Genomic DNA, 15,387 nt, shown 5'->3' with positions numbered 1-15,387 from the left:
CAGAGACAGGGAGGGGTGTAGGGGCCAGAGGGGATTACACAGGGAGGGGTGTAGGGGCCGGAGGGGGTTACAGAGACAGGGAGAGGTGTAGGGGTTGGAGGGGGTTACAGAGACAGGGAGGGGTGTAGGGGTTGGAGGGGGTTACAGAGACAGGGAGGGGTGTGGGAGCCAGAAGGGGTTACAGAGACAGGGAGGGGTGTACAGGCCAGAGGGGATCACACAGGGAGGGGTGTAGGGGCCGGAGGGGGTTACAGAGACAGGGAGGGGTGTAGGGGCCAGAGCGGGTTACAGAGGGAGGGGTGTAGGGGCCAGAGGGGGTTACAGAGACAGGGAGGGGTGTAGAGGTTGGAGGGGGTTACAGAGACAGGGAGGGGTGTAGGGGTTGGAGGGGGTTACAGAGACAGGGAGGGGTGCAGGAGCCAGAAGGGGTTACAGAGACAGGGAGGGGTGTACAGGCCAGAGGGGATTACACAGGGAGGGGTGTAGGGGCCGGAGGGGGTTACAGAGACAGGGAGAGGTGCAGGGACCGGAGGGGTTTACAGAGACAGGGAGGGGTGTAGGAGAGGGAGGGGGTCACAGAGACAGGGAGGGGTGTGGGGCCGGAGGGGGTTGCAGAGACAGGGAGGGGTGTGTATCTGGATGGATTTGCCTGCCTGAAACATGTCAGTATTTCCTTGACAACCCCACGGCCGATCACTTACAAACAAATGGTCACAACCTGTCCCACAGTGCAACAACTTGCCTGGACTTCCGGTTTCACAAAAGGAACGTAAACAGTTGAAGCCTTTTGCCATTTCTCTTCCGTGGCCTTTGTCCCAGAAAGCCGGTCTTCCCTGTGACTCTTGTTGCACTTGGCCTGTTCTCAGTGGATGCAGGAACACAGCGGAAGTTTAATAACTCTTTCTGTTCCCATGACTACCCTATGGCCAGACATGGGACTGTGGAATCCCCATTAGCCAGACCTGAACACTTCATTATAAAAACTTCCCATCATTTGCTTCTTGCCATCTTTTTCCCTGTGAATTGATAATCTCTGGTTTGTTGTCACTTAATCAGCCAGACAAGGAAATTAGCAAAATCTTTTAGTCATAAAGTCATGCAGCAGGGAAACAGGCCCTTCGGCCCAACTGGTCCATGCCGACCAAAATTCCCACCTAAGCTAGTTTCATTTGCCTGCATTTAGCCCGTATCCCTCGAAACCTTTCCTATCCAAGTGTCTCTTTAGTGTTGTTAATGTACCCACCTCACCCACTTCCTCTGGCAGCTCGTTCCATATACGGACCACCCTCTGGGTGAAAATGTTGCCCCTCAGGTTCCTATTAAATCTCTCCCCTCTCACTCTAAACCTATGCTCTCCAGTACTTGACCTCTTTAAGATCACCCCTCATTCTCCTGCGCTCCAATTAAATAAGTCCCAACCTGCTCAACCTCTCTCCATAACTCAGTCCCTCGAGTGCCGGCAACATCCTCATAAATCTCCCTCTGCACTCTGTCCAGTTTAATGGCATCTTTCTTATAGCGGAGCGACCAAAACTGAACCCAATATTCCAAATGTGGCCTCACCAACATTTTCTGTTCTGCACAAGTGATGTAAACAGTTCCTTGCAGGTATGTCCAAGGTACAAGGTCCAGACCTTCGGGTCTGTACCAAGCTCATGGCTCCTGAGATTTGAAGGTTCGGTTTCTGAAGGAGATCTTTCAGCCTCCCTCAAGGTGGCCAACAGGGCTTGTTGTGTGGATAAGCCGTCCCTATGTGAGAGTTACTGGCCTTCTGGAAGAGCCTCAGATGGGGAACACTGCTAATGAGGCCACTGGTGGTCCAATGGATCCTGTGTATCTGCTCCACCAGACCTGGCCATTCCTGCTTCCCCTGGACACTAAACAGGTGCCTTCTATACAGATTTAAGTATCCACTGCCTTGAGCCATAGCACAACCCTGTCATCCAGATGTCCCCTCTGACCCAGCCTATCCCCACACTCTACTGTCTGCCCACCTGCCCCACTCACTCAGTCAACTCTCCTCCGTTCCACTCTCTGCTCTCCCACCGCCCCCACCCTGCACCACACACTCTGCTCCCTGACCTGCACCATTCCTGGTTGTCTCGGATCCCCCTGCGGCTCACCCCCCCCCCCCCCACCTCGCTACCTCTGTGCCCTGGAGCTCCCCACTCCCCTCCCGGATCCCTGCAGCTCGGGACCTGTGAGTATCCCCTGGTTCACTGCTGCAGGTGTTCCCTCTGTCACCTCCGGTCCTCCCCTCCTCTCCCCATCTCTGAGGTCTCTTGGCTCCAGGTAAATCTCCCCTTCTCCCTCCCAGAAGAAGGTTTCTCCCAGTGTGTGCCACCCAGAACTGGGTGCCCAACACTGAGGATTCACCAGGGGTTTGTAAAGTGCTTCGATACTGATTCACGTGATATGGACAGCACTGCCAGAATTCATTCCTTATTGCCCCTGAACAACTTGTCAGCACAGTGCCCAACTAGTAGAGTTGATAATTCACGTCCCCAGAGACCCAGGTTCAATCCTGACGTCCCGTGCTGTCTGTGTGGAGTTTGTACATTCTTCCTGTGACCACATGGGTGATCCAGTTTCCTCTCACATCCTACAAATGTACGGGCTGGAAGAATTTTGTGTAATTCTGGTCGCCCCATTACAGGAAGGATGTGGAGCCTTTGGAGAGGGTGCAGAAGAGGTTCACCAGGATGCTGCCTGAATTAGAGGGCGTGCGCTGTAAGGAGAGGCTGGACAAACTTGGGTTGTTTTCTCTGGAGCAGCAGCCTGAGAGAAGACCTGATAGAAGTTTATAAAATTATGCATAGATAGGGTAGACAGTCAGAATCTTTCTCCCCAGGGTAGAAACGTCAAAATCAAGAGGGGATGCGTTTGAGGCAAGAGGGGGAAAGTTTAAAGGACATGTGCGGGGCAAGTTTTTACACAGAGAGCAGTGGGTGCCTGGAACGGGCTGCCAGGGGTGGTGGTGGAGGCAGATACGATAGAGGTGTTTAAGAGGCTGTTAGACAGAGAGGTGAACAGGCAGGGAATGGAGGGATGTGGATCATGTGCAGGCAGAAGGGATTAGTTTAATTTGGTGTCATGTTCAGCACAGACATTGTGGGCTGAAGGGCCTGTTCCTGTGCTGTACTGTTGTGTGTTCCATATGTTCTATGTTGATTGGTTGCTGTAACTTGCCCCCTGGTGTAGGTGGGAGACAGGTGAATCAGGATCAGCGGGAAAGGCAAGAAGTAATCAGATAATCAGTGTGGTTTTGTGAGGGGAAGGTCCTGTCTAACCAATTTGACTGAATTATTTAAAGAGGTAGCAAAATGTACTGTTAGTGGGCAGTGTGGTTTATGTAGTCTACACGGACTTCAGTGAGGCCTTTAACAAGGTCCCACACAGAAGAATGGTGCAAGAGGTTAGAGCCCACAGGATCCAAGGCAAGTTGGCAAATTGGATCCAATATTGGCTGGGTGATAGGTGATGATAGAGGGTTGTTTTTGTAATTGGAAGCCTGTGACCAGTGGTGTACCACAAGGATCGGTGCTGGGATGCTTACTGTTTACTATATTTGTTAACAATTTGAATATGAAGATAGGAGTCATGATTCATAAGTCTGCATATGGTGGTGTTGAAAGGGAGAAGGAAAGTCTGAGCTTTCAGAATGGTATTGATCAGTTGGTGAAATGAGCAGGGCAACGGCAGATGGGATTTATAAGATGAGATAAGATCTCTTTATTAGTCACATGTACATAGAAACCCACAGTCAAATGCATCTTTTGCGTAGAGTGTTCTGGGGGCAGCCCGCAAGTGTCGCCACGCTTCTGGCGCCAACACAGCATGCCCACAACTTCCTAACCTGTACGTCTTTGGAATGTGGGAGGAAACCAGAGCACCCGGAGGAAACCCACGCAGACACGGGGAGAATGTACAAACTCCTTACAGACGGCAGCAGGATTTGAACCCGGGTCGCTGGCACTGTAAAGCGTCACACTAACCACTTAACCCTGATAAGTGCAAGGTGATGCACTGGACACAATGAATACAGGGGCCTCGGAAGTACAGGGGCTCCCTGGGTTACAAATGACCTGACTTACAGAAATCCAACTTTACACAAGTTTCCATTCAGTTCTAAAGCTCTTTTCAAGCTCGTAATAATAATAATAATAAAATGTTTCATGGTATTCATTAGTGACTGGATCCAGTAGTTTAATTATGGATACTGTTAGGGTGATTCAATGAAATGAAAGAATTATAACAAGTATATATAGAGCAATGCGATGTGGGTCGCTATAGAAAACGGACACTTCTGACTTAAGGAGAAATCAGCTTATGGTGTCCAGTTCTGGTCGCCTCATTATAGGAAGGATGTGGAGGCGTTGGAGAGGGTGCAGAGGAGATTTACCAGGATGCTGCCTGGATTAGAGAGTATGGATTATGGGGAGAGACTAAAGGAGCTAGGGCTTTACTCATTGGAGAGAAGGTGGATGAGGGGAGACATGATAGAGGTGTACAAGATATTGAGAGGAATAGATAGAGTGGACAGCCAGCGCCTCTTTCCCAGGGCGCCAATGTTCAAAACAAGAGGACATGGCTTTAAGGTATTGGGTGGGAAGTTCAAGGGAGATGTCAGAGGGAGGTTTTTCACCCAGAGAGTGGTTGGGGCATGGAATGCGCTGCCTGGGGTGGTGGTGGAGGCTGATACATTGGACAAGTTCAAGAGATTGTTAGATAAGCATATGGAGGAATTTAAGATAGAGGGATACATGGGAGGAAGGAGTTAGATAGTCTTAGGTGTGGTTTAAAGGTCGGCACAACATGGTGGGCCAAAGGGCCTGTATTGTGCGGTATTGTTCTATGGTTCTATGACAGTTCTTAAGACTGGAACCCTTACATAACCCAGGCTAGTACTGAGGGATCTCAGTGAAATCTCCAAGGATCCCTAAAGGAGGCAGCACAGGTAGATAAAGTGACGGCGGAGGCATATGGGATATTTGCCAACATTAGCCAGGGCATGGAATATAAGAGCATGTAAGAATATGACAACTTTATAAAACATTGGCAAGGCCACAGCTGGACTACAGTGTGCAGTTCTGGTCGCCACACAGCAGGAAGGATGTGGTTGCACTGCAGAGGGTGCGGAGGAGGTTCACCGGGATACATCCTGGGATGGAACAGTTTGCTTGAGAGTGGGTAGACAGGGTTTGCTTTCCCTGGAGCAGAGGAGGCTGAGGGGAGAGTGTTATAAAACCATGACAGAGACAGAGTAGATGGGAGGCTCCTTCTCACCACAGCAGGACCATAAAGTCACAGAGTTATACAGCACGGAAACAGGCCCTTTGGCCCAACCTGTCCATGCTGATCAAGTTATCTACCTGAGTTAGTCCCAATTGCCCGCGTTTGGCCCATATCCCTCTAAACCTTTCCTGTCCATGAACCTGTCTAAATGTCTTTTAAACGTTGTAACTGTACCCGCCTCTACCACTTCCTCTGGCAGCTCATTCTATATATACACCAACCTCTGTGTGAAAAAGTTGACCCTTGGGTATCTCAAACTGAAGGGCATGGGTTTAGGAGGGTGCATTTTTGAGGGGATCCAAGGAAAAAACTCTCCCCTAAAGATAGGGGGGTGGCTTGGAATCTGGAACACACTGCCTGACCGGGTGCTGGAGGCAGAGACCCTCACAACACTGAAGTATCTGGATGAGCACTTGAATCATGACACAACGTTCAGGTACCCAGACGAGCCCTTGAATCACCAAAGCAGAGAAGGCTACAGACCAATTGCTGGTCCATGGGATTAGTGTGGATGGGTACCTGATGGTTATCATGGAAATGGTGGACCTGTTTCTGACCCTATAACCACTTCTCAAGGCCAAGTAGGGATGACCATAAATGCTGACCTCGTGCATACAACAGTACAGCACAGGAACAGGCCATTCGGCCCACCATGTCTGTGCCGAACACAATGCCAAATTAAACTAATCCCTTCTGCCCGCACATGATCCGTATCCCTCCATTCCCTGCATATTCAGTCTGTCTAAAAGCCCCTTAAATGCCACTATTGTAGCTGCGTCCACCACCAGCAACAGTCCTCGGAACGGATCGTAAAAGATCTCATTGAATGATGGACCGGGCCTGAGGGGTTAAATAGCCTACAGTGTTAATTTTGCTGATTTCTACCTGCGATGCAGCCCGATGAAAATAAATATACCTCTTGTCAAGCAACAAGAATTATTGTGTATTCCCTAACCTGGTTATCAAAGCAGATTAAGATCACCTGATGGCACAAGAAAGGAGAGAGGAAGAGAACAGAAATGGTCTCTGCTATTTGTATTCCTTTCTCGACACCCCTCTGCTCTAATCCCCATCGAGTTGTACAGAACAATTGCGAAGTATTGACAATGCAGGCTGGCCATGAATTTCAACGCAGTACAAGCACTACACTGTGGCATTATATTCTCAGTCTGCCCTTGGCTGATCCTGTCTGCCTCTTCACTGATCCACACATCTTCAGACGAGGGTGGATGATACTGATAATGCTCTCGCACGCTCTTCTGACTCCATGCAACAGCATCTTGTGTTTACACAGTTCCCGCGGTCATGTATACGCTCCTGGAGTGCTGCCCAGGAGTGTTAGTAAATGAAATGAGTGAATGTTACGGGTGGTGGGTGAGGGGACATTGTGGACGGCGTCGAGCTTCTGTGTGTTCTCAAAGCTGCACTCGTCCAGGCAAGTAGAGATTGAACCTGGTCTGGCCTTTGCCCATGCCTCTCACCCGTCACAGTGACCATGCCAGGTGCCTCTTAGCTCCAGCGACCCAGGTTCGATCCTGACCTCCAGCGCTGTCTGTGTGGAGTTGGCACGGCACAGTGGTGTAGTGGTTAGCATAACAGTATTACAGCGCCAGTGACCTGGGTTCAATTCCCGTCGCTGTCTGTAAGGAGTTTGTACGTTCTCCCCATATCTGCGTGGGTTTCCTCCGGGTGCTCCGGTTTCCTCCCATATTCCAAAGACGTACGGGTTAGGAAGTTGGCGCCGGAAGCGTGGCGACACTTGCGGGCTGCCCCCTGAACACTCTCAGTAATGCAAAAAGATGCATTTCACTGTGTGTTTCGATGTACATGTGACTAATAAATAAACATCTTAACATCTTAATTGGCCGCTGTAAATTGCCCCGTGTGTGTGTGTGTGTGTGTGTGTGTGTGTGTGTGTGTGTGTGTGTGTGTGTGTGTGTGTGTGTGTGGGTGAGGGGTAGAATCTGGGGGGAACTGATGGGAATGTGGGGGGAATAAAATGGGATTAGTGTCGGATAGTCAGCATGAACTCGGTGTGACGCAGAGCCTCTTTCTGTGCTCAATGACTCAGTGACTTGAATCTGACCCCAGACAGGGTGGCCAGGAGTTTTAAGAAGGTCTTCAAAAAAAGCAGAAAGTCAGTGAGGTCTCAGGAAGAAATTCCAGAGAATGCCAGCTGGAGCCATGCCCACTAATGGCGGAAGGATGGAATTAGAGGAGTGCAGCAATCTTGGAGTGTGATAGGACGAGGAAAGGCGGGATATAGGGATGTGGAGGGAAGGCTGAGTCAGTGGGGGTGCTATCCTGGATACCTAGACCCACACGTCAGCTAGCCTCATTACAAGTGAAGGAACAGTTTGTGTCTCTCTCCCCACTCTGTGCTCTGGTGTAATGTGAGTTGTTGGAGAGAGGGTTGTAAATGCTCTGGGCTGTACAGACTGCTGCTGTCTCTATATTTTTTGAAGCTGACAGACTAATGCTGCACAGCTAATACTGTCAAGGAAAACAAAATATACTCCGTGTATTTCCTGACAGTGAGCACTGTGTACTGTTAGCCCTGTCAGAGTTTCAGTCTAAAGAATTCCTGAGTGTTTGAAGGCAGGGGGAGAGTTTGTACGGGTTTACCCTGAGCTCTTGGCCAATTTTACAGGGAAAGTTTAGGGCAAAAGTAAACCAGAATTGATATAAGAATTATGCGGAGCAGAGGCAATATTGGATTGGTTAATTATTGTCGCATGCACCGAGATACAGTGAAAAACTGTTGTTTGCGTGCTGTCAAGACAGATCATTTCATGCATAAATACATTGAGGTAGTACAAAGAAAACAGAATGCAGAATGTAGTGTTACAGTTGCAGAGAAAGTACAGCGCAGGTAGACAAATAAAGTGCAAGGGCCACAACGAGGTAGACTGGGAGATCAAGAGTTCATCTTTAGCATATGAGAGGTCAGTTCATGAGACTTATAGCAGTGGGATAGAAGCTGTCCTTGAGCCTGGTAGTACATGTTCTCAAGCTTTTATATCTTCTGCCCGATGGGAGGGGGGAGAAGAGAGAATGTCCGGGGTGGGAGGGGTCCTTGATTATGTTGGCTGCTTTCCTGAGGCAGAGAGAAGTGTAGACATAGAGCCCATGGAGGGGAGGCCGGTTTCTGTGATGTGCTGGGCTGTGTCCACAACTCTCTGCAGTTTCTTGCGGTCACGGGCAGAGCAGTTGCCATACCAAGCCGTGATGCATCTGAATAAGGTGCTTTCTATGGTGCATCTTTAATAATTGATAAGAGTCATAGGGAATATGCCAAATTTCCTTACCTTCTGAGGACGTAGAGGTGCTGGTGAGCTTTCTTGGTCATGGCGTCTACATGGCTGGACCAGGACAAATTGTTGGTGATATTTACACCTAGTGCACATCAAAACAGCAATAGGTAATTTAGCTGCCTCATTCTGGAAATAGAAAATGGTTCATTGGAAAGATAAGAAGCAAGAGCAGGGGTAGGACACTCACACTCTCGAGTCTGCTCTGTCCTTCACTAAGATCAGGACTGGTCTGGACTTGTCCTCAGCTCTACTCCTCTCCCTGTTCCCTGTCACACTCAGCTCCCCATAGCTGAAAGTCTTTTCCCCTCAACCTTGACTGTATTCCCTGACTCCACCTCTACAAGTCTGCAGGGGAGAGAATTCCAAAGGTTCTCCGCCTCTGAGAGAAGAAATCCATCTGAGATGAGTGACCCCTTATACTGAAACTCCTACCCCTTCCTTCTACAACACTGCACCGGGGGGAATATTCCCCCAGCATCCACCATGGCAATCCCCCTCAGAACCTTGGAAGCTTTAATAAGGTCACTTAAGAGGACATTTAAGAGACTCTTTGATAGACACATGAATGATAGAGAAATGGAGGGCTATGTGGGAAGGAAGGGTTAGATAGATGTTTGAGCAGCATAAAATGTCGGCACAACATTGTGGGCTGAAGGGTCTGTACTGTGCTGTAGTGTTCTGTGTTCTATGTTCTAAGGTTTCATTTCCCTGAACTCCAATGAGTGCAGTGGAGCAGCATCTGTGGGGGAAAGGAACTGTCAATGTTTTGGGTTGAAACCTTGCATCAAAAACAACAGTTCCTTCCCCCCCCCCCCCCCCCCCCCCCCCCCCCCCCACAGATGCTGCTCGACCTCCAGCATTTTGGTTGTTGCTGCAGATTCCATTCTCTGTGTCTCCATTCACTCCCCCGCTCCTCGCTGGTGACTCTGCTCCGTGTGAGCCTCCTCCTAGTGCACACCACCTCCCCCCACAGGCCCGATCTTCGGCTCCATAGATTGAGGTTGAGGTGAGTGAGGTCTCCCTCTACTTACTGAGAGCCACGAGGGGAATTCACTTGACTTGGTCCAGTTAGAGGAATGTCAAATATTAACAAACATTTAAAGGAAGGTGCGACGTTGTGTCAACACACTGAGCCCGTGGTGAGCAGGCCTGCTTATTTCACCCTCCTGCTCCAACATTTACAATGACTGCCTGTGTTTAAAAGTCTTGTACACTGACTGGTTTCCAAATGTAATGCAACAAACAGTTTGAACAGTGAGGGAGAGGGGACGAATGGGAACTGTGGGACAAAAGAACGAGATTGTGACTGATCTGTGACCCAACTCTGTCGACCCACTTTGTCTCAAAGTCCAAAGCAGCCTCACTCAATTACAATCGTTCTCACTCAGCTCCGCGATTTTCAATTTGAGCACCAGCTTCCAGAGTGCTTTGGAGAGAGAGTTTCGGATTCCTACTGCCCTTCGTGTTAGGAGGGGCTTGGGAAAACCATCACTGAGTGCTGTGGCTTGAATAGTAATCTCAGCCCACAGGGTAGATGAAGGGGAACCAGTAGATGTTATGTATTTGGATTTACATAGAACAGAGAACATTACAGCACCTCACAGGCCCTTCGGCCCACGATGTTGTGCCAACATTTTGTCCTGCTCTGAGGTCTATCTAACCCCTTCTTCCCACAAAGCCCTCCATCTCTCTATCATTCATGTGGCTATCTAAGAATCTTTTAAATGTCCCTAATGTATCTGCCCCCACAACCTCTGCCAGTATGTGCATTCATTAAGGCATTCATTAAGGTACCACATAAAAGGTTGCTATACAATGTAAGAAGGTGTCAGGGATAGTATACTAGAATGGACATAGAGTCATAGAGTCATACAGCACGGAAACAGGCCCTTCGGCCCAACTCGTCCATGCCAACTCTGTTGCCCAGCGAGCTAGTCCCATCTGCCCGCGTTTGGCCCACAGCCCTCTAAACCTCTCCTATCCATGGACTTATCCAGATGGCTTTTAAATGTTGCTAATGTGCCCACCTCAACCACTGTTTCTGGCAGCTCATTCCAAACACGCACCACCCTTTGCATGAAGAAGCTGCCCCTGATGTCCCTTTTAAATCTCTTGCCTCTGATCTTAAACCTATGCCCTCTTGTTTTTAGCTCCCCCTCCCTGGGAAAAAGACTCTGTGCTTTCACCCTGTCTATGCCCCTCATGATCTCATACACCTCAATCAGGTCACCCCTCAATCTCCTACGCTCCAGGGAATAAAGTCCTAGTCTACACAACCTCTCCTTGTAACTCAGGCCCCCAAGTCCGGGCAACATCCTGGTAAATCTTTTCTGCACTCTTTCTAGTTTAATAACATCTTTCCTATAACAGGGTGACTAAAGCTGTACACAATACTCCAAGGAAATAGAATTGACTAATGAACAGATAACAGAAAGTTCAGATAAATGGATAGATTTAAGGTTGGAAAGCTGCAGCTCATGGGGTTTCCTGCATCAGTGCTGTGGCTAAACAATTTATCATCTACATTTGTGATTTAGATGAAGAGACCAAGTATATCATAGCCTTGGAGCCTCAGTCATTGAGGATCCAACAGTAGACGGGAAAGCAAATTGTGAGGAGGTGGTGCAGAGTTAGTAAATTAGTAAATTGGTAAATTGGTTTATTATTGTCACATGTACCGAGGTACAGTGAAAAACTTGTCAGAATCAGAATCAGGTTTATTATCACTGACGTATGTCGTGAAATTTGTTGTTGTGTGGCAGCAGTACAGTGCAAGACATAAAGACATCAAAATTACTATCAGTGACAAAAATAAATAGTGCAGAAGAGGAATAACGAGGTAGTGTTCATGGGTTCATGGACCGTTCAGAAATCTGATGGCGGAGGGGAAGAAGCTGTTCCTGAATCGTTGAGTGTGGGTCTTCAGGCTCCTGTACAGGTCATTTCATTACATCAGTGCATTGAGGTAGTACAAGGGAAAACAATAACAGAATGCAGAATAAAGTGTTACAGTTACAGAGAAAGTGCAGTGCAGGCAGACAATAAGGTGCAAGGCCATAACGAGGTAGATTGTGAGGGCAAGAGTCCATCTAATCATACTAGGGGACTGTTCAATAGTCTTATAACAGCGGGATAGAAGCTGTCCTTGAGCCTGGTGCTACGTGCTTTCAGGCTTTTGTACCTTCTGCCTGATGGGAGAGGGGAGAAGAGAGAATGTCCGGGGTGGGTGGGGTCTTTGATTATGTTGGCTGCTTCACTGAGGCAGCGAGAAGTGTAGACAGAGTCCATTGAGGGGAGGCTGGATTCTGTGATGCACTGGGCTGCGTCCACAACTCTCTGCAGTTTCTTGCAGTCCCGGGCAGAGCAGTTGCCGTACCAAGCCGTGATGCATCCGGATAGGATGCTTTCTATTGTGCATCTATAAAAATTGTTGAGGGTCAAAGGGGACAAAGGAATAAAGAAAGAGAGGTTAAGCTAGCTGGCAAAAATTGTCAGATGAAGTATAATTTGGGGAAGTGTGAGGTTCTCCACTTTGGCAGGAAGACCAGATGATGTGTTATTTGTTCACCGCTGGGCTGGGGTGTCAGCCTGGAGTGTTGTTCACTGGTCTCTGGAGCAAGGATCAAATCCATGGCTGTCTGAATCAGGTCCAGAGTGCAATCCACTGAGAGACAGATCCTGCTCGGAGAGGAGAGCTGAGGGAGGGTCACACTGTGGGAGGGGCAGTACTGAGGGAGGGTCACACTGTGCGAGGGGCAGTACTGAGGGAGTGTCACACTGTGGGAGGGGCAGTACTGAGGGAGTGCCACACTGTGGGAGGGGCGGTACTGAGGGAGGGTCACACTGTGGGAGGGGCGGTACTGAGGGAGGGTCACACTGTGGGAGGGGCGGTACTGAGGGAGGGGCACACTGTGGGAGGGGCGGTACTGAGGGAGGGGCACACTGTGGGAGGGGCGGTACTGAGGGAGGGGCACACTGTGGGAGGGGCGGTACTGAGGGAGGGTCACACTGGGAGGGGCGGTACTGAGGGAGTGCCACACTGTGGGAGGGGCGGTACTGAGGGAGGGTCACACTGTGGGAGGGGCGGTACTGAGGGAGGGTCACACTGGGGTGGGGGCGGTACTGAGGGAGGGGCACACTGTGGGAGGGGCAGTACTGAGGGAGAACATGAGAGAGATTTATCCTTTGTAATCAAACCCTTGGGGTGAAGAGAGACTGCAAGTCTTGACACTAAAATCCAGGGTTGTTCTGCATAGTTTCTGTTCCAAGTAGCTCTGCATCCATTTTTTAATCTTGTGCCTCAGTCTCATCCCTTTTGCTGTTGATTTCTCTCAGCTCCTGACTGTTAGATCTTGTCTCCTGCATCATCCTCCACTCTTCAGTGTCATTTCAATCTCACCTCCAGTTTGTGTTTTCCTCCCTAAACTTGATTAATATTATAAATAAGTCTGGCAAACTGAGGACATTGATAATTGCTTGCAGTCTCATTTCGGGAGGGTAGGGGACGGGAGGCAAGGGGAGAGACATCTTCCTTCAGAAAGCTGGCACAGATTGATAAGGGAATCTGAATAGATTTAATTTCTGATACCCCGCCTGCACGGAGCGATTGTGAAATGATGTTATCTCTTCAATTTGGCAACTGTGTTGTGGACACCAGTCCAGTCGCTGCTGTATGTGTCTGGGGTGGCACGGTGCGGGAGTGTTCTCTGCAGAGATTGCAGTTTAAAGGAAATCAAGGCAGGCCTCGGAAGCTGCTTATAAGCGGCAGCTCCTCTCTGCCGTGGTTTTGATGTGTACTTTAATAGGATCACCATGTGAACCCATCACACATTTTATAATCGATAGGCATCATGGTCATCAGCTCTTTGTTGTTTAAGGCTCTTTGCAGACAGAGAGAAGTGTTTTGTCAGTTATGCTCTTGCTTAGGAATGATTCTTCACATATATTTAACTTGGAATTATAGGGGGAGGTTGGGCAGGCTAGGACTTTATTCCTTGGAGCGGAGGAGACTGAGGGGTGACCTTACAGAGGTGTATCAGATCATGAGGGGCGTAGATAGGGTGAATGCGCACAATCTTTTTCCCAGGGAAGGGGAACTAAAACCAGAGGGTAGAGGTTTAAGGTGAGAAGTGAAAGGTTCAAAAGGGACCTGAGGGGCAAGTTTTTCACGCAGAGGGTGGTGGGTGTATGGAACGAGCTGCCAGAGGAAGTGGCTGATGCCGGTATAATGAGGACATTTCAAAGACATTTGGACAGGTACATGGATAGGAATGGTTGAGAGGGATATTGGACAAATGCAGGCAAATGGGACCAGCATGAACGAGTTGGGCCGAAGGGCCTGTTTCCATGCTGTATTACTCTGTTACTCTAAGTAGTATTTTAATGCTTTTATTTCTCTTTCCACAAGTTGGTTTACAGTAGGAATTGACTGACCAACTGCTAATTGGTCATAGGTGATGGAGGATTAAGAAATTAAGCAAATGATTTAAATGTTTACTGTCATGCTGTCTGATCCAGCTCAGTAACGCCCAGTCATTAGTGACGTGAGGGTTTAGACGAGAGGGGAGAGATTTAATCAGAACCTGAGGGGCGACTTTTTCACCCAGAGGGTGGTCCGTACATGGAACGAGCTGCCAGAGGAAGTGGTTGAGGCAGGTACATTAACGACATTCAAAAGGCACTTGGACAGGTGAACGGATGGGAAAGGTTGAGAGGGATATGGGCCAAACATGGTGGGCTGGTTTATATGGGAATCTTGGTCGGCATGGACCCACTGGGCCGCAGGGCCTGTTTCCGTGCTGTGTGACTCTGTCTGTGACGTTCTGACGATGTCCAGAGGCGGTGCCATTCCTGCAGCTGGTTTGCGAAGGGGACAAGCTATCTTGGGTGTGGGCAGCTATGACGGAACCCAACACACAGGGAATGACCCCAGCGACTCATGGGGCACTTGAGGGGCTGCCGCTCAATGCCGAGCTCTGTACTAATATGTTTTCTCCCGTTCTGCACCCCCAGAGGAAGGCCTGAGTCACGAATGCAAGCTCTGCAGCCAGACCTTCGACTCCCCTGCCAAGCTTCAGTGTCACCTCGTTGAACACAGTTTCGAAGGCATGGGGGGCACCTTTAAATGCCCCGTCTGCTTCACAGGTAGGGGGTCCCGGTTCTGCAAGGGGGAAGGGGCAAGGTGGGAGAGTCACGGGACGGGGAAGGGTGTGAGGTTCGCATGTTCTCCCTGTCACCGCGTGGGTTTCCCCTGGGAGCTCCGGATTCCTCCAACATCCCGAAGACCAGCAGGTTTGTACCTGCTCCTTATGTGAGTAAGTGACAAAGGAGGCAAATAGGTGATGGGAGGGGGAGCGAGGGAGTGCGGCAGGGATCCAGGGAGAGGGGTGGGAATGGGATTGATGGGATACTCCCCCGGGAGACAGCATGATGGTACTCCCCAAGCCTGTAACCCCTCCCTCCCTGACACCCCTCCCTGTCTCTGTAACCCCCTCCAGCCCCTATACCCCTCTCCGTCTCTGTAACCCCCTCCAGCCCCTACACCCCTCCCTGTCTCTGTAACCCCCTCCAGCCCCTACACCCCTCCCTGTCTCTGTAACCCTCTCCAGCCCCTAGACCCCTCCCTGTCTCTGTAACCCCCTCCAGCCCCTATACCCCTCCCTGTCTCTGTAACCCCTCCCTCCCCTACGCCCCCACCCCATCTCCGTAGGATCATTGACTCCAGGACAGACCTGGCAGTTGAGCCTCCTGCTCCCATGCCCAGCTCCAGAGTTCCCTC

General features: G+C 49.7%; 1 protein-coding gene across 8 annotated transcripts in view; it reads left to right on the top strand.

The window, feature by feature from the left end:
* Positions 1-15,387, top strand: part of LOC127574546 (zinc finger protein 521) — a 491,122-nt gene that overhangs the window by 398,884 nt on the left and 76,851 nt on the right. For all 8 annotated transcript variants that reach the window (XM_052023609.1, XM_052023605.1, XM_052023603.1 and 5 more), the window contains one exon: positions 14,622-14,753. In XM_052023609.1, coding sequence (XP_051879569.1) covers positions 14,622-14,753 — 132 coding nt within the window. The remainder of the gene's footprint in view (positions 1-14,621; positions 14,754-15,387) is intronic.

The sequence above is a fragment of the Pristis pectinata genome, chromosome 9, assembly GCF_009764475.1.
Source record: "Pristis pectinata isolate sPriPec2 chromosome 9, sPriPec2.1.pri, whole genome shotgun sequence".
NCBI lineage: Eukaryota > Metazoa > Chordata > Chondrichthyes > Rhinopristiformes > Pristidae > Pristis > Pristis pectinata.
This window is presented reverse-complemented; position numbering and strand designations above follow the sequence as displayed.